The 23,433-nt window shown below is 37.1% G+C and overlaps 1 protein-coding gene across 1 annotated transcript in view; it reads left to right on the top strand.

Annotated features, from left to right (window-relative positions):
- LOC150103053 (phospholipid-transporting ATPase ABCA1-like) overlaps positions 1-23,433 on the top strand; it is an 859,669-nt gene that overhangs the window by 369,137 nt on the left and 467,099 nt on the right. The window contains exon 18 of the mRNA XM_090398068.1: positions 1,046-1,129. Coding sequence (XP_090254194.1) covers positions 1,046-1,129 — 84 coding nt within the window. The remainder of the gene's footprint in view (positions 1-1,045; positions 1,130-23,433) is intronic.

Here is a 23,433-nt window from a genome sequence, read left to right as displayed (position 1 = left end):
TATAAAGAGTAGAGAAGATGTTGTGGCCTTACAAGTGGACTTGAATAAATTGAATGATTGGGCATGGGAATGGGGATGTGAGTTCATGTTTAAAATGTAAGGTTTTAAAATTTGGAAAACAAAAATGGGATGCGGAGTTTATGCTTGCTGAGGATATGTTGTCAGAGGTGGAGAAAATAAGAGATTTGGTGGAGATTCAAGTGGACACTTACTTGTAGAAGTAGGGGGATTGTTGTTCCATTGTGTAAGGCTTTGATTAGGCCACACATGGATTATTGTGCCCAGATTTGGTCACCTGGTTTTCAGAAGGATGAAGAGATGTTGGATAGGGTCCAGAGGTGACTGACTAAGGTAGTTTTAACCTCTGGAATGTCGACTATGAGGAAAGATTGAGAAGATGCAACTTGCAGAGTCTGGTGGACAGGAGGAGGAGGGGAGATATGATAGAGACCTATAAGTTATTCAGGGGTTGTTATTGGATCAATGCTGGAGAGCTTCTACAGAAAATAGTGGGAGATCATGAGAGATCCAGAGGTCATCCCTGGAAGCTGTATAAGGAGGGTGTGAGTGGGGGAGTGAGAAGCAGGTTTTTTTTTTATGCAGAGTTGTGAATGATTGCAATGCCTTACCCGAGAGTGTGGTATCTGCAGAGAATTTGAGTGTGTTTAAAGCATGGTATGATGAGCTGTGTGTTTGATAAAAGGACCTCCTAGATGAGTCTTTGACTCCATGGTGTCTTGGATGATTTCCATATCCTTGGGTAATAATAATAATAATAATAATAATAATATATCTATTCCCCTTATCCAGGTCTGTGATCACTCTATTATAGTATATGAGAAGATTACTAAAGCAAATTATACATTCTTACTTGTTGTGACTAGTTCTTATATTCTTAGTTTCACTGAAGGTGTAGTGATTCTAAGTGAAATATCTGATTAGTGAGTATATTTACTGTATTTATAATGTTTCTACAGTAGGCATAGTATTGTTTATGCAGGTGAAAATGTAGGTAATATGGAAAAAATATTTTGTTACTTTGCAGACTGACAATTCGAGAACATCTTCATTTCTTTGCATGTCTTAAAGGAATCTTAGGAGGTAAAAAACTGAAGCAGGATATTGATGAGTAAGCATATATTTTTATTCTTTACTTGTTTTTTAATACAAGCAAACTTGTAAAATTTATTTTCTTATATAGCTTTAATGGCTTAAAATATACAAATGCATATCAAAAATATTATTATTATTTTCTTATGCATCTTCAGGGAGTGAGAGACTCATCATGGGAGGTTCATACTTAAATACAATACCTGTCACACTTCTCCTTGAACTCATTTGCTAACAAAGCATTCACAACTGCCTCTGGCAATCTATTCCACCCATTCACCACCATCCAAGCAAAACATTTAGTCCTCTCACCTTTGCTAATCACACTTTACATAATTGCAAGGGTAACCCCCTTGTTCTTTCACTTTCTGCCATGCATTGAAAAAAGTCTTCTTGTCAATCCTATAAAGTTTTTTAATAACTTATGTCTTTCTATCATAAATCTCTTCTTTTCCACCCATTAATTAGCATTTGTATCCCATAAACTTGTCAAAGTCTTAGTTATTTTGCTCTGAACTCTCTCCACCATCACCTCTTTTACAAGTAATCCAGATGAACAGATCTGTGTTAATTAATCTAGATTAAATTCTTATAACCTTCTAATTCTACTTTTTGTCGATATGTTCTTCAGTGGTCTCAATAACCTGATGAATTGTTTTGGCAACTTTTACAATATATCCTCTAAACTTCAACTATCTGTGTACAATCAATCCCCTAATTCTCTAGCATCATCAGTTTTGTGTGGTCCAGTTCCATCATTCAATATAGTAAGCTCTCTTCCTTCAAAGTGCATTATTTTACACTTTGTTACATAAAAATACAGCCATTATCCTTTGTTCATATTGCCAGTATATTTAAGCCATCCTATTATATCTCTATATCATCTTCAATGACTGTTACCTCATTTTATTTTGCATTGTAATTGGACATTTTGTCTGAAATCATTTCCTTTATTAAATAGTTAGAATAAGCTAACAATCTAGAAGTGGTGGGCATGAATCTTTTATGTGAAGAATAGCAGGTTAGGAAATAACATGCTTGTAAGTAAGAGCACAAGTATTTAACAAATTAAATCGAGAACAATTCATGCATTTTATTTTATTTTATTTTTTTGTAGCCTGTTGAAGGAAAAATGATGGGAGAATGCCATTGGTTGATGGAAAATAGTGACTGGTGACTATTGTAAATTATAATGCGAGTGATCTCATAAAATGCTTGAACAAGAATAGAATGGTGAAAGAGATTCACCATTTTATTTGATACCATATCACTCCATATTATAAGAGAGTTAATTAAAAGTTCCTTGCATATGTGCACTACAGTTGGCTATGCCCTTGACTTGGTTATTTAATAAAAGCCTTGTACTGGGTAGGGTTCCTAAGGAGTAATAAAAAAAATCAGCTAACACCTTTTTATTCCCGTGTAGGGAGTAGGCAAGGCTGTTTTAGCACTATCTAACTTTTGGAGACTGAGTAGGAAGTTCAATCTCCACTGGTACCCAAAACAGAGATAGTTGGCCCAAGGCTATCACCAATTAAGCAGCACGCAGTGAAGAGGTGGCTCAACAAGTGCCGCTGTTGTGTCCCAATTTACGATTTCTACTCTAATCTTACAAATTCCTTTTATCTATATTCTTCTAACTTCTATGCCGGAGATTTTACCAAAACATATACCAATATCTAAGTTATTGCTCCCCGTAGCACCCCTAATATTTGTATTTATACTGCACCTTTTGGGATATTTAGTTTAGGATATTACATACATAAACAAGGAGAAAGAACTCAAATATATCTGAAAGTGTAACTATTGCAGTCGTGACACTTAACTCGATTCTCAACTTAAATTATCCACGTGACTAAGTACAATATTTTCAAGTGGTTATCAACTGCACCATTTATGTTGTCATAAATAGGGAGAAAGCCAATCTCGAATATATCTCTTAGTATTTAAATATTATTGCAGTCGTGACTCTTAATCTCTTTCCTCAACATTAAATTTCCCGCGTGATTAGGTACGATGATTTTTAAGCGGTGCATTGGATTAGCAACATCAGACAACTCTTTTATCATTGAACAAAAGGTTTATTAAGTTTCTAAACATGGTACAATTCAAATACTAAACTAAAATACTTATAGACTAACATTAAATCATTACAAGCAATATGGCTATTTGTGATTATGCCGCCATACACATTAATTCATAAATTCACCTGATGTGAACAAATTAGATCAATTCACACTATCTGATTATTAATACTGAAGTAGATTAACAAATCATTCACTGCTAACACTTGTGACATTTCAATTATTTTATACATTACATTAGGCATTCAATTCTTAGGATACGTAATTACTTAATTCACACTATTCCGTTATACTGTTATTTGCACTAACACATGATTATGTCATTTAAATATCTTGTGCAATATAATAGACATGCAAAAATACCTTAGGACTCTTAATCATTCACAAATCTTTAACACTAGTCAATCTACACATAACACATTCTATCATATACTAAAGTCCTAGTATAACTTCAACAGTTCTATATTGGAATCACGATTCTTTTCACAGACAAATTTCTAGCTAACATAGGTTATGATTTACAGTACCTTTCTTGAGCTTTTCGTATGGGCCTTTATTCTTTTCCAAACGAACCTCTGGTATAACTTCTCATAACACTGGAATACTTTAACACACATATATTTGCTCTACTATCAGCAACGAGGACATCGATCTCTTTACAGCTTTCTGCTTTGCGTAGTTATCACTAGCATCGAAAAGAAGAAGATCCCTCCTTTTCTAGGACTCTATGGCAATTTTTCCTTTGCTTCCTACTCGGGAAAACGGGAATCGAAATCCCGCTCACTTTCGTTTCCATGTTGTGACAAGGAGATATCATCCTTGTCGCCACTCAGGAAAACCCCGTGAACTCCACCGGAACCAAAACCAAACTCCAAGGCCAAAGCGACTATCCAAAAAAAGTTCCTCTCCAGGGGGTTACCAACCCTTTTATAGCTGCTCTCCTAACGACACCTTTTCTTACTTCCTTTCTCCTCCTTCTACTTGTTTTTTAATCATCGACCAATTAGGGTGACATTTTCTCACCAAACGTCATTTTATTGGCAAGCCCGTTCTCAATGTTTCAATCCGGGGATCGGCCCTAAGCGATAGCTTTGCTTTTCTTGTGCTAGCCTGACTTAATCTCCTTTCAAACCTTTTCTATGAATTCTACTTAATAACTTAATCTCTCACATAACGTATTTTATGACTCACCCCTTTCTACTTATTTACTTAACTCTCTCATTTTTAATCTTGTTACGATATTAATCTATACTTTCCTTTGTTAGCTACTTATTTAGTCAGAATTCCTTATTTTAAGTCATATTACAATATTAATACATTCCTTCCTTTATCAGCTACTTTAGCAACAACCCTTACGTTTTATACATATTACTGGATGCAAGAAATTTTCCATTAAATAATTCATTTTTTTATGCAAGGGTTTTAATTTATGATATTTATTCTTCATGTTACACCATGATAGCTGAGAATACTATATTCCTAAGATATCAGGTGTAACACTGACATCTCGTGGTCCCTAACACAATATATTTAATGTCTGAAATAGTGTGGGTTCTACAGTCGATTTTCTTGAGTTTACGGGACAAAAAACCTGAGTTTCCGGGAGAAAAAACCCGCTAGCTCGTGCCAGCGGGTTTTTTCTCCCAGAAACTCCACTCTGCAAGCATGGTTCAAGGACAGAAGTTTCCACTTATAGCCAGTCTGTATGACTGCAGTTGTGCTCAAGATGTCAGAGAGATTGGTTAGGAATAGAATACAGGATTGTGTTGATGGACATAGCATTCTTTATGATAGTCAGCAAGGGATAAGTCCTGTTTTAGCATTTTACTTGCATTTTATGATAGAGTAACGAGTGTGGTAGATATGGGAGAATCATATACAGTGATATTCTTGGTCTTTGCAAAAGCGTTTGATAGATTACCACATGATAAGTTGGTGTACAAGCTGCAGAGGATGAGAATAGATAGTATATTGGTTAGGTGGATTGGAGATTGGCTCTATGAATAATACTAGCTGATTGTGTATGATGGAGCATTGTCTCAAAAAAAAAAGTGATATATCGTTTACTTGTTTGTAAACAATATATCATGTGGACTAACTGGGGATCTTCAGTTGTTTTCTGATGATGCAAAGTTGGGAAGAATTGTAAGTAGCACTTCTGATGTTAATTCTCTTCAGGAAGATTTGAATAGACTTTTTATTTGGACAAAAGAGTGGGGTTGTAGTTTTAATATTAATAAGTGCAAGGTGTTACATTTTGGAGTGCAGAAATATAAGGCTGTGTACTATATTGATGATGCCATATTGCAGGAAGTGTATGAGATTCGAGATTTGGGAGAGATGGTTGACAGTAGACTGAAGTTTAGAGGGTATATTGTACATGTTGCAAATGCTGCACATCATAGTGCTGCCATGACAAGAAGTACTCAAACATGTGGGGATAAGGAAGTGGTTGTGCTACTATATAAAGCACTGGTCAGACCACACTTGGAATATTTTGCTCAGATATGGTCACCTGGTTTTTAGTATGATGTGGAGACATTGGAGAGGTCCAGAGGCTAGTGACTAAGACAATATCAGAACTTTGGAATGCTGGCTATGGAGATAGGTTGAAGACATGTGGATAGGAGGAAAAGAGGTGATATGATGGAGATATTTAAGTTAGTGAGAAGATGTTAGCAATTTATCCAGATGAGATAATAAAAAGAGTAGAAGACAAGAAGGGAAAAACCAGAGGTCATCTGTGGAAGTCATATAAGAGTTTGGTGAGGAGTAGATTTTTTACATGCAGAATTGTCAGTGAATATAATGTGCATTACCAGAATGTGTTGTTAATGTAGAGAGTGTTAAGGATTTTAAGATTCTATATGATAAATATATTGTCAGTTGAACGAACCTCCCACGATGAGTGTACTGATTCCATGGAGAGTGCAATAATAATAATAATAATAATTTTCAATAAGTGCCTTATAACAGAAAAGTTCCCAAAAAGAATTAAAAATAAATGCAGTAGTAGTACTACTACTCTGCTGTAGGGGGATCAAAATGGACTAATCAAATTACAGGCTAGTTTGTATATATCTGGAGATGGTGTTGGATATTAGATTAATGCATTGAATTGGAGACTGGCTATCTGATAGGTATCAGCAAGTTGTGTATGGGGGGGAGCAATATCCAGGAAAAGGAAAGTCACTAGTGGAGTGCCTCAGGGATCTGTTTTGGGGCCATTACTGTTTAACTTGTATATTAATGATATTGGTGAAGATTTGGATGGAGATATTCAGTTGTTTGCAGATGATGCAAAGTTGGGACAAACCATAAAGGGTAGTGAAGATGTTGTGGCCCTTACAAGAAGACTTGAATAAATTGAGTGATTGGACATGGAAATGGTGATGTGAGTTCAATGTTGCAAAATGTAAGGTTTAAAATTTGGAAAACAAAGATAGGATGCAGAATTTATGCTTGGTGAGGATATATGATTGGAGGTGGAAGAAATAAAATATCTGGTCATGATAGTGGATAAAGATCTGAAATTTAGGGGAAACATAGCCAAAATTGTGAAGACAACACAGAGGCTTCTGGGAATGATGTGGAAGACACTGACATATAGAAGTAGGGAGATTCTTGTTCCGTTGTATAAGGCTTTGATTAGGTCACACCTGGACTATTGTGCCCAGATTTGGTCACCTGGTTTGCAGAAAGTGATGAAGTGTTGGAAAGGGTCCAAAGGCGGATTGGAATGCCTTTCTGAGAGTATGGTGTCTGCAAGGAGTTTGAATGTGTTCAAGGCATGATATGATGAACTATGTTTGTGATAAAAGGACCTCCCAGATGAGTCTTTGACTCCATGAGGTCTTGGAGTAATAATAATAATTGTTTTGGCACTAGCTGGTTGCAATCATGATGCCATGCTGACCTGAGAAGTAACCATCTATATGGATGTTCCAATCAGGACAGGTTATATGCTATAAATGAAAGATACCAAGAAGTTTAATCCTTTGTCCAAATGTAAGCAAACAAAGTTTGCACCTGAAGTATTTTTAGGACTGGGGCAACTCATATATAGAAGCTGATGACTTCACATCACTTGCCTTAGTATCCCATAATGCAAAGCACATGTTATTACAATAATAAATTTAGTTTAATCCTTTATCCAAGTGTGTGCAAACAAAGTTTGCACCTGAAAGTATCTTCAGGACGGGGTAAAGTGGTACAACACCAGGCGACTCCTTGCAAAGGTGGAGCAAGCTACCAACACTCCTATCTCAGTATCTCCCATAATGCAAAACACATCTCCTTGCGGATATGTATAATGTTATGCATTAAGGGAAGGTCCACTACCCAGACTAGTTTCGACCTTTATTGAGGTCTCTCCAGTGGGAGCCAGGGTAATGGGTAGTGGCCCTTCCCTTAATGCATAACATTATACATATCTGCAAGGATATGTGTTTTGCATTATGGGAGATACTGAGATAGGAGTGTTGGTAGCTTGCTCCACCTTTGCAAGGAGTCGCCCGGTGTTGTACCACTTTACTCCAGTCCTGAAGTAACTTTGAGGTGCAAACTTTGTTTGCACACACTTGGATAAAGGATTAAACTAAATTTATTATAGTCTGACCAAGCGAAAAATAAACTTTCAACATCTTTCTCTAAATCCAGAGTAAATTAATAAAAAAGTGGCACACTGTTTGGCAGCTCCTGTAGGAGGAAATGACCTAGCTAATGCTTCTGCCTTGGTATCTCTACTTGGGCCTGGCTCTCACTGAAGAGACCTCAGTAAAGGTCGAAACTAGTCTGGGTAGTGGCCCATCCCTTAATGCATATCTGCAAAGAGATGTGTTTTGCATTATGGGAGATACTGAGATAGGAGTGTTGGTAGCTTACTCCACCTTTGCACGGTGCCGCCCAATGTTGTACTACTTTACCCCAGTCCTGAAGATACCTTCAGGTGCAAACTTTGTTTGCACACACTTGGATAAAGGATTAAACTAAATTTATTATAGTCTGACCAAGTGAAAAATAAACTTTCAACACATGTTCTTACGTGTATGTATAATGATATGCGTTATGGGAAGGATTACTTCCCAGACCGGTTTTCCCCTTTATTGAGGTCTCATCAGTGGGACCCAGAACTGATACTAAGGTTGAAGAAATGCTGAAGTCATAATTTCTTATACTAGTAGCCAAAAGGTGTCATGTGGATTAACTTTCAACAACTATCTCTAATCCAGAGTATTTTAATAATAAGGTGTGACACCTTTTGGCTACTCGTATAAGAATTTACGACTTTGGCTTTACTTCAACCTTAGTATCACCTCTGACAAAGAAGTGAGGGAGAGAACAAGGGCATCAATCTTGGAGTTATGGATAGAAAGTTGAAGTTCAAAGATTACATAACAAAAATTACAAGGATATGGAAATCATTTTACCTCTTTACAAGGTTTTGACATGATTGCACCTAGATTACTGTGCACAGATTTGGTCTCCTGCATTTAAAAGGACTAATGTAACTAGAATATCTGCAAAGAAAAGTTACAAAGATAATAGATTGTATGTCGATTACGAGGATAGACTGAGAGTATGTGGACAGCAGATTCTGGTAGACAGAAGAAAGAGGGGTGATATAATCAAGATCCATAAACTTTTGAGAGGCACTATAGGATATCAGTTGATAATATTTTCATTATATGGAAGGTGGGGAGAGCACGAAGGGTGGGCATCCATGGAAGCAAAGTTTTCCAGCAGTTAAGAAAGGGGGTAAGAGCTTTATTAATCATTTTTTCTCATAGAACTGTGAGTGAGTGAGTGAGTGAGTGAGTGGATTAGTTCATCTGTTGAAGTAGTGAATGAGTTGAAGATAAAGTATGACAGCTGATGTGGATAATGTATGGGTCCTTGACTCCTTACAGGTCTAATAATAACATGAGTCCTTGACTCCTTACAGATCTAATAATAACATGCTATTTATGGGAATGTTTTGCAGGTTGCAAAGTCTAGCTGATAGAAATGAGAGGATATGATAAAAACATTATAAGTTATTAAAGCATTTTATAGGATGGACATAGAAGATATTTTTCATTGCACAAAGAGGTGAGGGAGAGAACAAGGGGATCAATCCTGAACACTGTACGTGTGTGTGTGTGTATGCGTGCGTGCGTGTGTGGTTAGCAAGTGTGCAGGGCCTAGTCTTTTCTCTGGAGAGTGGTGAATGAATGGAATGGGCTGCCAAAGCATTAGTACTCTGTTTGTAAACAAATTCAAGGAAACGTATGATCAGTGCAATGTGAATAATGGATATTATTAGCCTACCATGACAATTCTTTGGACTTCATAAAATGCTTGAGACATAATAATAATATATAAGCAAATTGCTAAAGCACAGCCATATATTAAGAAACTCCTGCTGACTCCCATAATGAATCATCTTTCTTTCTTTCTTAATCTTTCCCTCTTTTACCTTTATAGTGTCTAGGGTTTCTATTCCTTATAACCGCAACTGTTATATGAGGATAAGGTTGGCCTTATGCCTCCTGGTATATCCTATGTCTGCAGAAGCATTATGTTCTCAAGGGCAGATTGCCTGCTTGCAGAAGGAAAAACCCAGATAACTGGGGAGAAAAATTCTGCAGTTAATGCCCAAGACTGACTAACTTGGCTATATCTGAGAAAGAAACTAAGCATCTCACGTCAGCAATGGGAATAGAACCAGGACACCCATTTCCTAGGCATATGGTTGCAAAGTGCATAGTCACTCAGCTATGCAATAGCTGAGTGGCAATTGCATAGCTGAGTTTACAGGCTAGTTTGTATATCTGAAGTGGTGCCTTTGGACCCTTTCCAACATCTCTTCATCCTTCTGCAAACCAGGTGACCAAATCTGGACACAATAGTCCATGTGTGGCCTAATCAAAGCCTTATACAACGGAACAAGAATCTCCCTACTTCTACACATCAGTGTCCTCCGCATCACTCCCAGAAACCTTTGTGTTGTCTTCACAGTTTTAGCTATGTGTCCCCTAAATTTCAGTTCCTTATCCACTATCATGCCCAGATCTATTTCTTCCACCTCCAACAATATATCCTCACCAAGCATAAATTCTGCATCCCATCTTTGTTTTCCAAATTTTAAACCTTACATTTTGCAACATTGAACTCACATCTCCATTTCCGTGCCCAATCACTCAGTTTATTCAAGTCTTCTTGTAAGGCCACAACATCTTCACTACCCTTTATGGTTTGTCCCAACTTTGGATCATCTGCAAACAACTGAATATCTCCATCCAAATCTTCACCAATATCATTAATATTCAAGTTAAACAGTAATGGCCCCAAAAAAGATCCCGGAGACACTCCACTAGTGACTTTCCTTTTCCTGGATATCGCTCCCCCCCCATACACAACTTGCTGATACCTATCAGATAACTTATCTCCAATCCAATGCATTAATCTAATATCCAACTCCATCTGCTCTAGTTTGACTATCAATTTATCATGAGGTACTCTATCAAAAGTCTTTGTGATATCTAAGTATATTACTGTGTATCCTTCTCCTCTGTCCAAGTAAGCAGTCACTTTATTGTAATAAGTAAGTAGATTACTAAAACATGACCTCCCTTTAGCAAATCCATGCTGTCCATAGAAGATAATACCATTGTTGCCAACTCTGGATCCTAGCTCTCACAAGCTTCTCCAACAACTTAACCACAACACCTGACACACAGATTGGCCTATAGTTTGATGCTTGAGTTTGATCACTTCCTTTATGAAGCACAATCTTGCCCTCCTTCCACTCCTTAGGGACTTGACTGAGTGCAAGACTCATATTAAAAAAATATCAAGACAGGTGTCAACTCCCTGGCACATTGCTTCAGAATGCGTGGCGATATATTATCAAGTCCCACAGCCTTATTAACATCTAGTTTACTCAACTCCCCATATACCTCTTGCTCACTTACAGTCAGTCACTCCTCCCCATCATCTACTGCTCTCAATCTCTCCATGAAGTCACATTCACAAGATTGAAAGATCTTTATGAACTGCTCATTAAGTATCTCCACCATACATTCTGCAACAGCTGTCTTTATACCATTTTATCCTATCAATGTCATCCAACCATAATCATTCTTTCTTTTGTTGGCTACATATCGAAAGAACTTCTTAGGATTCTTTTTGGCTTCATTAGCTAACTGCTGTTCATACCTCTCTTTAGCTACCCTCACCAACCAAGTCACCCTTCTTGCCTGGTCTTTGTAAACCTCATGGAATTGGTTATTTCCCATTCTCTTATGCTGTTTCCACAATGCCCTCTTTCTCTATATCGCATGCTTAATCTCTTTATTTATTCATCTCACACCTACCTTATTTAACCTTCTCTCCCTTGGAATACACTTAGACATTGCATCTACTAGATAGTTTTTGAAAATCCCCCAAGCTGCATTTATCTCTTTTCTAGCTAACTCCTCATTCCGTGCTACACCCGCAAGCTGTCTCCTGAGTTCTTCATAATTACTCCCCTTGTAGTTCCACATATACCCTTTTCTCACAGAGGTCTTCATACTGCTGGAAACCACCCAGGTAATCACCTCATGGTCACTCTCACTAATTGGTGGATGATTTGACACCTCATTTATAATGTCATCTCATCACAGGACCAAATCCAAGACCATTAATCCTCGCCTGCCCTCTGTTACATACTTTCTGAGGTAGTTATCCTTCAAAAACTCAAGAATCTCATTTTCTTTATTTCCAGTCGCTATCTCATCATTCCAGTCTATATTGCCATAATTAAAATCACCCATAATGATCACCTTTTTCTTATTTGCCTGACTAATTTGATTATATATTTCATTATCGCCACCATCCACATTACCTGGTCTACAACATCCAACCAAGTATTTGATTCAATTCACCTCTCTCTCACATCATACTGCCTCAAAACCACTGGCACTATTTTTGTCTTGCATCTCTGCTTTGTATGGACATAACTCTTTCTCTATCATCAGTAGCACAGTCCCCCTCGCTTTTTACCCCTTCTATCCTTATGAAACACATCAAACCCTTCCATCTCTATTCCTGTGAGGATGTCATGCTCTTCTAACCATGTCTCACTTATTCCGACAATCTTTGGGAGAACAGTTGCAATTAATCACAACTGAACTACAACCACAGATTGGTTTGAAAGTTTTTAATTCAAAGTTTTGTAAATCTGCAGGAGCCAGTCGTTAAAAATTTTACTAGCACACCCCTGGATAAAGATGATATGAAAAACAAAGATAAGGACATTTTATATGTGGAGTAATTACTTTGAAAAATTGCCAAATGAAACAAGCAGTGATAGCACGGTGAAAGAGAAAACATTCAAGAAGACAATCAGGAGTACATATCAATACTTGAGGTTAAAAAGCCATTAAAACCTGAAATGTGGAAAAGCAGCTGGAGTGAAGAATATTCAACCAGAAATTTTCAAAGATGGAATCATAAAAAGTTTAAGGAAGTTTTTTCACTTGGCTATGTTACCAATTATATATTTGGTTTAATCCTTTATCCAAGTGTAAGCAAACCAAGTTTTCATGTGAAGTATTTTCAGGACTGGGGCAACTCATGGTAAAGGTGGAATAAGTTCTGATCACTTGCCTTACTATCTCCCATAATGCAAAGTATAGTATCAATAGTATCACAACCTCTGGGTCTGGCTCCCACTGATAAAGGTCGAAACCGGTCTGTTGGGTAGTGGCCCATCCTTTAATGTATAGCATTCATTATACATGTCCATAAGGATATGTGCTTTGCATTATGGGAGATACTAAGGCAAGTGATTAGAACTTACTCCACTTTTACCATGAGTTACCCAGTCCTGAAAATACGTCAGGCGCAAACTTGGTTTACTTGCACTTGGATAAAGGATTAAACCAAATATATAACTGATGAAAAGTTTACAGTAGCTGCATTGCATATCAGAAGGATGACTGAAGTAGAGCTCTCATATATCTATCAAAAAGGGAAATAAAACTAAATGTGAGATCTGCAGTAAAATTTCCAGAATGATTGTTCCTGTTAAGATTTATGCAAGTATGCTGGTTCTTTTCCAAGCTTCCCTTCCACAATTTCTCTTAGCCTTTTCTAAAGTGTGTTGAGGTTGTTAAGTTCAAATTTACACTTTAAGACAAATACTTGAGAAATCATGGGAATATAACAAGGACCTGTATCTAAGTTTGGTAGGTCTGGAAAATGCATTATGAAAAGGTGCCAAGAAGAAGAAGAAAAAGAAAAGCTGTTCAAAATGCTCAGATATATGGTAATTAGGACATTATACACATAGTCTACATTTAAGTTGTGAGTCATCAATTAGAATTGAATTAGGTATAGGAAGATTGTTTGATGTTAAATCAAAGGTGTGAGACAGGAGTGCATGTTATTTCCACTGTTATTCATCATCTATATGGATCACATTAAGGAAAACAGAATTAACACGTTCGCTGCCACGCTACTTTGCGCCGAGCTGTTTTACTTCTTCAAGGTCAGTAAGATAATCTCGTTACCGGAGGTAAACGACCTACGAGTATACTCGTAGTTGGCTTGTACAGAGCATATACGGTCTATGAGAATACACAGTTTTGAAGCTAGCCCCACAAGCCAAGCATTTTCACTTCTTCAAGGTCACCACAATAATCTCGTTCCCGGCGGTAAGCGTCCTACGAGTATACTCGTAGCTGGCTTGTGAAGCAGGATTACCCACTACGAGTATACTCGTAGTTGGCAGCGAACGTGTTAAAAATGATATCAAAATTGGAGATGTTAATCTAAGCTCTATGCAGATGATATTATATTTCTAAAATTGGCAGTGTGGTTAACATACCCACTCTCCAACCAAGATACTGTGGGTTCGAATCCTGTTGTGGGCATGGATGTTCATGATTGTGTTTAGGTAGAAGATGAATTTCATTACCCAGTGAGATCACATCTCTGCTTATTGGAGGCCTGAAGTGCCTTGAAAAAGTTCCATTTGGTCTTTAGAGCAGGGTTTCTGAACTATGTAAAAATAAATTAAAAATACAAAAATAAATATGTAAAATTGATTAAAAAAAATAAAATCTCTTTCACCCACCCACAGTAAAAAATGTACTATCAATTTAAAAATAACCTTTTATGGATGGGAGTAACATAAAAAAAAATAAATAATAAATAAAACAAATCCAGTTCAAGGATTCCATAACTAAATTGAATAACACAATAATAAATAGATAGGAACATTGATAAACGAACAGAGAACCCACAGAACAATAAAACAATTCAGCTATTTAGGTACATGTTTTATTAAAGGTGGCAAATTAAATTTGGAAATAGACAAGAGAATTAGGTATTGTAGGAATTCAACTGAAATAAATTTATATGAAATAAGAGAGCAATTAGTCAAAACACTAAATCAGTTGTGTACAAGAGAGTGTTCAAACCAATTTTAACTTATAGATCTGAGAGCTGGGTTAGAAATAAAGCACTTGATCAAAGGCTGGAGACCACAGATATGAGACAGTTATTGGAAGTTTTTACACTTGAATATACTATAAATTAAAAATACCAAGAAATTATATACTTCTGTTAATCCTTTATCCAAATGTAAGTAAACAAAGTTTGCACCTGAAGTATTTTCAGAAGTGGGGCAACTCGCAAATAATGCAATAATACAAAGCACTTATCTTTACAGACATGGATAATACTATGCATTATGGGAAGGGTGTAACATAGACTGCCTCCTCGCGGTGCACCCTAGATAACGCTAAATAGTCTACAGCGACAGATGGATCCATACTCTCCTAGCAGGACTCACAGACACAGGCTCTCAGATAACCGACACGCCTACCGAGGATCTGAGAATCAAGAATATGGGCTCACTCTTAAAAATATGTCAATTAAACATAGAAGGCATAAGTAGGGCTATGTAGGATTATGCAAAGTTCTTACTAAGATCCTGAATTACCATCAAATAGATGTAGTTGTAATACAGGAAACTCAAACTAAGGATGATCTGGATCTACTAACAAGAGGGAAAATATATAGTTACAATATGATTAACTGCATAAACCATCTCAAATATGGTGTGGCAACATATATTATTATTATTATTATTATTAACTGGTAATTAATTTACGGAATTGACAACGCATATAAAGTAAATTAATTAAAGATAACTTTAATGAATCACTTCTATATTTCGGCAATGTCACATTGCCATCTTCGGGAACATAAAGATATGGTATGTGCACTAAGGAACTAACAAAGCAAATGAGGAAGAAAATAAGAACTAATTTTGTTCCTAAAGTCCTAATGGTGCCCTCTTGCGGGCTAATTTGGTAGTCTTGGTAGTTGGGCTGAAGTTCTCAAAATGAAAGTCTCCCAAATTTGGGGCAGTTTCATGCACCCAAATTTGTTGAGGTTAGGAACGTTTTTTAGAGCTGCTGAAGATTCTTTGAATAGTCTTTCGTATTTAAACTTGCTGCGATGGATTATTTTTGTCTTCTTCCAACGAATTTTATGGTGGGTGTCTAAGGCATGGTCTGCCAGCCCAGAGCGGCTGTACTGGTGAAACCGGATGTAGTCTTGGTGTTCTGAAATCCTGATATTTGTTGTTCTGCCTGTTTGGCCAAAGTAGGACAATTTGCAGCTGCAAGGGACCTGGTATACACCAGGTAGGTCTAGGGGAAGTGGTTGGTCTTTGGTAGAGCGGATAAGGGATGCCAACTTTTTATATGGTCTGTAACAGGAAGTAAGGTCATATTTTTTGAGGATATTAGTTATTTTTTCAGAGGTGCCCTGGATGTAGGGGATAGTGATAGACTTGGTGTAGTCTTTATTGTGGAGGGGGGGAGGGGGGTTGTGGTTTACAGGTTTTAGTATTTTTTGGATTTTTTTGGGGTTGTAGCCATTGGCTAAGAAAGTGTTGAGGATGTGGTTTAGTTCCATCGTCAGGGCCTTGTCATCTGAGCAGATTAATTTTGCCCTGTTACATAGTGTTTTTATCACCCCATATTGTTGTGAGGGGGGGTGGTGGGATTGCTGGTGAATGTATCTGCCAGTGTGGGTGGGTTTTCTGTAAACAGAGAAAACCAAAGATCCATCAAGCTGGCGGGTGATTAAAGTGTCTAGGAAGGGGAGGGTGTTGTTTTCCTCTTTTTCTAAGGTGAACTGGACTCTGGGATGTTGGTTGTTTAAGTGTGTTAGGAAGGAGTGGAGTGTATCTGAGCCATGTGGCCAAATAGCAAACACATCATCCACATAACGAAGCCAAATAGTGGGTTTTTGTGGGGCGGAGTTTAAGGCTTTCTCTTCAAATGTCTCCATAAAGAGGGCACCATTAGGACTTTAGGAGCAAAATTAGTTCTTATTTTCTTCCTCATTTGCTTTGTTAGTTCCTTAGTGCACATACCATATCTTTATGTTCCCGAAGATGGCAATGTGACATTGCCGAAATATAGAAGTGATTCATTAAAGTTATCTTTAATTAATTTACTTTATATGCGTTGTCAATTCCGTAAATTAATTACCAGTTATGTCTAACCAACGTATAAGTCTTACTACTAGAATATTATTATTATTATTATTATTATTGGCGACTCCAGGGAGTCCTTAGACTCATCGAGGGTGGCCCTAAACATCATGTCCACACAACTATACGACATTCTCACAATATCTATCATACCTTGCCTTGAACTCACTCACCGTCATAGCACCCACAACAGACTCTGGCAGCTTATTCCACTCATTTACCACTCTAAAAGTAAAGAACCCAGCTCTAACACCCTTGCTTGCTACACTCTTGCCCAGCTTCTATAGGTGTCCCCTAGTTCTCCCACCACCAGTCCTGATCTCAAAAATATCCTCTGAATTAATCCTATAGAAACCCTTTAGCAATTTGAATGTCTCAATCATATCTCCCCTTTTCTGCCTATCTACTAATTTTTGCAATCCACAAATCTTCAGCCTGTTCTCATATGGTTCATTCCATAGACCTGCTATCATCTTGGCCACTCGCCTCTGGATCCTCTCCACCTCCTCCCCATCAAGAAGAAACCTAGATGACCAAATCTGGGCACAGTAGTCGAGATGAGGTCTTATCAAGGCTCGGTGCAGAGGTACTATAACTTGCTTGTCTCTGCTCGTCAATGTATTTTTCAACAACCAAGTGAGTTAATGAGCTGATTTAGCCACTTTTGCAATGTGCCCCCTAAACTTCATCTCCCTATCCACCAACACTCCCAAGTCCCTGGCCTCATCAATCTCCTGGAGTACAGTTCCACCAATGTGGTATAGTGCTGCTAATCTTTTCACCCCAAAATGCATAACTTTACATTTTGTCACATTAAATTGACATCCATTCTCCTTAGCCCAGAACTCCAATCTACCCAAGTCTTCCTGCAAGATTTTGACATCTTCTGCATTCACTATTGCCCTACCTAACTTTACATATATAAAAATGACATTTCTAATTATAAGATCTGTGAACCAAGCACCAGCAAGGACATATATAGTCCTTGTTGTATCTATTATAATATCTGGTTATACTATAACCAACATGTATAAACCTCCCTTAGCTAAATGGCCTGATCAAGTACTGTCCCAGCAACAACATCCAAGCATAATCCTGGGAGATTTTAATAGTCATCACTCCCTTTGGGGCTATAGAAAGGATGACCTAAATAGTACCCTACTAGTGAACTGAACTGGATGGAAAATCAGAACCTCTATCTGATCTTTGATACCAAAGATAAACCGAATTTTCTCTCCTCTAAATGGGAAAGAGGATATAACCCTCATTTGTGCTTCTGTACTGCAGACGATAATGACAGCCAATTTCCCATCTCTAGGGAAGTATTAGACAGTTTCCCAAATAGCCAACATTGACCTATAATCTATAAATAGGCCTAAATATTCCAATTATAAGAATGTTGTTGTCATCCACAACAAAGTAATAAAACAAGTGAACAAATTTAAATATCTAGGAAATTACATAAGCCCCAGTGGAGAAATCGACATTGCATATCGTCATCGTATGTTACGCTTTTGCGCAGACCTGTACATTTTACTGCATAAGCTTCCGTAACCAACAATCCTGCAGAATAGGTTGGTTGCTCCTTATTCCTGGTAGTATCCCATGTCTGTCGAAGCATATGTTCACAGGCCAGTTTGCCTGCTTTGTGGGAGGAAAAACCCTAGAATAAACTGGGGGAAAACCTTGCCCTGTACCCAAGACCAGCTAACTTGGCTATGGCTGAGGAAGAGCCTTGAGCTCCTCACATCTCCAATGGTAATCGAACCTAGGACACTCATTCCCCAGGCATATGGTTGTGAAGTGCACAGTCACTAGGCTAACCATGCAGACACGTTGTATATAAAAAAGCAAAAATTCATAGCAGTCATTGGAACTTTGAATAGACACTTCAGTAAACAGATGTCTAGAACAACCCAAATAAAACTATATAAAATAATAGCCAAACCAATTCTGAAATATGGCAGTGAAACATGGACTTGGGGAGAATGAGATAAAAGAGAAGTGGAAGCTGCAGAAATGAAGTTCCTAAGACCACTCACAGGCTATAAAAGAATAGACAAGATAAGAAATGAAGAAATATGAAAACAGTTATCCATAATTAACATAACAGACATCAAAAATTATAGAAAGAACTGGAAAAACCACATGGAAAGAATGAATGAGGACAGATGGCCAAATATTGCCTGGAGATATAAACCAAAGGGACACCAATAAAGAGGAAAACCCAGGAGGAGATGGGTAGAAGACCTTTTAAACCCTTGAAAAATGTTACAGGCAAACAATTCCCTAATATGATAAGCCAAGAACAAGTATAATACAATATACAATGACAGCTGAGTTGGATAATGGTAATGACTTTGGGAATATTGCTAGACTTTGTGAAGGCATTTGATAGAATTCCAGATGAAATTCAGTTAAATAAACTATAGAAAATCAGGGTTAATATGAAGCTTGTGATGTGGATAAGAGGGTGACTGATGGAGAGATATCAAGAGCAAATGTCCTTGTATCTTGGGCAGTGCTATTTAATTTATTATTATTGTTATTAACACCAGACCACTATAAAGTCAAAATATTAATCACAGGAGGTGCATAATCCCACACACAAAGATCATCAAACTGATTTAAGTTCCTTCAACTTTGCAGCCATGGCCCTCTTTTCTACCCCCTTCTCCCGTTCTCTGAAAAATTTCATTCACATTAACCTGGTAAAAATTTTTTACCAATTTATATGTGTCAATTACATCCTCTCTCTCTTCCTCCTCCTATTTGTGAGGCTTGGCAAACTGCATTCTCTTAATCTGTCTTCATAATAATAATATTAGTAGTAATATGTCTGCATTCACTACTCTGTCACACAATGCATTCTGCTAGCCAATTTCCATGGCTCTTGCCTCCCTTGCTCACTCTCTCATTATACAGTTTGCTTTGATGGCCTCTTGTTCTATCCCCTTCTCTCATTGTATGAAAAATTTCATCCACATTAACTTGGCAAAAATTCTTTACCAATTTATGTGTGTCAATTGCATCTCCTCTCTTCCTCCTTCTATTCATGAAGCTTGGCAAATATATTCTCTCAAAATGGCTTCATATTCCTGCTTTCCAGAGACCATTACCAGCTTAGTCAATCTTCTCTGGATCTTTACTAATGTATCCACATTACCATGAAAACCAGGTTACGAAATCTTTGCACAGTTAATCCATATGAGACATGATTAGGTTCCTTATACAATGGAACTCTAACTGCTTATTTCTGCATGTTCAGATCCCCCCCCCACACACACACCCATCGATATTGTAATCTGATGTGATAAATTCACAATGTGATGAGTTTCACTTGCTTGCCTACTCATTCTATCTATTCAGTTTCCTTGTAAGTCCACAACATTTGCTTTATCCTTCTTTGTTCTCTACAATTATCATCTGCAGACAGCTATATTCCTATAGAACTGCTACAAAATCTAGGTGATGAGACAAAAACCTTACTCTATCAATTAATAGCCCAAATCTATGATAGAGGAGAAATACCAAAGGAGTTTATGAAATCAACCATAATACCAATACCAAAAAAGAATAATGCAAACAAATGCAGCCAATTTAGAACAATAGCTTTAATCCCACATGTTAGCAAAATTCTGCTAAAAATTATTCAAAATAGAATTTATTCAAAAATAGATTGTCTATTGGATGAAGACCAATTTGGATTCAGAAAGAATAAAGGAATAAGAGAGGCAATACTCTGTTTAAGAACAATAATAGAGAGAGAGAGAGAAGATTAGACCTTAGTCAAAATACTTGTATTTGCTTCCTTGATTTAGAGAAAGCGTTTGATAAAGTAAACCAGCAAATACTCCTAAATTGTCTAACTAATATCGGCATAGATTTGAAGGCTAGGAAAATAATTTATCAAATTTACAAAAATCAAAATGAACGGATTAAAATCAATGATATGGAGAAAATAATAAATATCAGGAGTGGAGTAAGACAAGGATGTATACTTTCACCACTTTTATTTAATTTATATATTGAAAAGGCCATTCAGGAAACTAAAGATAAAATAAATAGTGGCATAAAGATAAATGGTGAGCAAGTCATGTGTATAAGATTTGCTGATGACATAGCCCTTGTAGCAGAAAACAGAAGAACATTAAAAACAATGCTAGAATTACTAAATAATAACCTTGAAAAATATAAAATGAAAATCAACACAGATAAGACTAAAATCATTGTTACAGGCTAAATCCCTATCAATATAGAGCATATAGACATCAGTGGGGAACAAATAAAACAAGTGAAAAGCTTTAAATATTTAGGAAGCCTAATAATAGAAGATGGCAGAAGAAGAGAAGACATACGATCAAGAATAAACAACGCAAAAGCCCAATTCTCTAAGATGAAAAGCATTTTAACAGGAAACCTCAACCTACAATTGAAAAAAAAATTAGTAAAGACATTGATATGGAGTATGGATGTGAAACCTGGATTCTAGGCAGAGATGATGTAAGAAGATTGGAGGCTTTTGAAATGTGGTGCTGGCATCACATGAACAAAATAAAATGGACAGAAAAAAAATCAAACCAACAAGTCCTGAGAGGGATAAACGAAACAAGAACTCTAATAAAATCGATCAAAATTAGAAGGGATAGGTGGTTTGGACATATACTTCAACATGATGGACTTGTGAAAAGAATAACTGAAGGCAAAATAGAGGGGAAAGAAGAAGAGGCAGACCAAGGAAAAGCTTTCTTGACCAAGTCAAAGACGGCACAGGTTTGAAGAGTTACCAGCAGGTTAAGAAGAAAGCCAATGACAGAGCGGAATGGAGGAAATTACTGCTGAGCTACCAGTCCCAAGACTGATGCAACTGATGATGATGATGCAGACAGTTGCATATTTCCAGTTAAACCTGTGCCGATATCATTAATATATAAGTTAAACAACAATGGCCGAAAAACCAGTCACCTATTCAACTTACTAATGTAGTATTCAGTTTTCAGTTTCATCTGTTCCATTTTTATTTACCAACTTGTTGTGTGGCAATCTATCAAAAGCCTTTGCAAAATCTAAGTATACCACTGCAATATGCATTTCTCTTGTCCAACGCATTCATCACCTATAACAACACCTTGTTATAGTACATAAGTAAATTAGTAAAACATGACCTCTCTTTATCAAACCTATTCTGACAATCACAGAGAATACTGCTGTAATCAGCTCTCACTAACCTCTACAACTCTTGTTATACAGATTGGTCTATCATTTCTAGCCTCATTATTGCTGCCTTTGTGAAGTGGAACGCTTTTACCTTCCTTCCACTCCTTTGGGCAGAGAGTTAGTGTTAGCCTTGGCATACCTCTTGATAACCAAGTATCCTAGGGTTAACTCCCTGGAAAATTCTTTAAGGTGTATGGTGATGTATTGCTTATTGAAATCAAGCAGCTTACTTAACTCTTCATACAAGTCTTTCTCACTCATCATGATATAAGTAAGCCATTCTCTCTATACTTGAGCTTCTCATGCTTTCACACTGAGGAGGAGGATGAAATACCCTGTTGAATTTCACACTGAATACCTTGACTATGTCTTCTGTAGCAGCTGACAATCCACTATTTTCATCCGTTAATATCATCTCACGATAATCATTCTTCCTTCTACTTTCTACATGTTGAAAGAACTGTATGATTTTTATTGGTCTGATTTGGTAATTAGTGCTTAAATTGCACTTTTGCTGTCCATACCAACTGGGTTACTTCTCTGACCTGCTGTTTATACTCTTCATGTAACTGGATATTACCATTGTTCATCTTGTGCTGCCTCCACAGTGCCTTCTTTTAGATTTCATACTAAATTTCTGCATTCATTTTTGACACCTGCCTTATTCAGTATTTGACCTATGCAACACATTCACACATTGATGCTGTTAAAAATCTCTTTGTCAGTGCCAAGCAGCATTTATCTCTTTCCCAGTTAACTGCTCATTCCATGTAATCTCCAAAGGCTTTTCATAATCGCAGGCCTTGTAGTTCTATATATATATATATATACTTTCCTCACAGAAGTCTTCATGTACCTAGCCACCACTCAGGTGATCACTCCATGATCACCCTCATGAACTGGAGGGAAATGCAACCCCCTACTCACAATCAGACCTTCCAATAAAATTATTAGATTTAAGAGCCTCAATCTTTGCATACCTATCCTGTACATACTTCCTAATGTAGTTGTCTCTGAAGAACACAAGAAATTCATTTTCCTCATTCCCAAATGCCACATCTTTGGTAACTCACCTCTGGATCCTTACAAATACTTTCACACCTCCAAGAAACCAAGGTGGTCACCAAACGTGTGCACGCAATATGGCTCATTATTGGAGCCATATTGCCTTATGAAAAGATATAAATAATCTCTTTATCTCTACTTGTCAGTGTTTTCATCAGCATCCAGATGATTGGTCCTTTGCAATATTTTGCTTATTTTTACAGTATGCCCTCTAAAATTCAAAGATCCTTTGCCACCTAAATCCTATCTTATGAATTTCCTACTCTCAATTTCTGTCAGTGTAATATATAGCTTGCAATCTTTTGTACCCAAAGTTCAGTTCATTCATCTTTTGCTTTATTATAGAAAGTGAGCATATATGACAGGGCCTACCTATCTATCACAAAGCATGGGTATTGTCACCTCATAGAGTGTTAT

This window comes from Typopeltis vanoorti, chromosome 9 (assembly GCF_054136105.1).
Source record: "Typopeltis vanoorti isolate ZY-2024b chromosome 9, IOZ_Tvanoo_1.0, whole genome shotgun sequence".
Lineage (NCBI taxonomy): Eukaryota > Metazoa > Arthropoda > Arachnida > Uropygi > Thelyphonidae > Typopeltis > Typopeltis vanoorti.
This window is presented reverse-complemented; position numbering and strand designations above follow the sequence as displayed.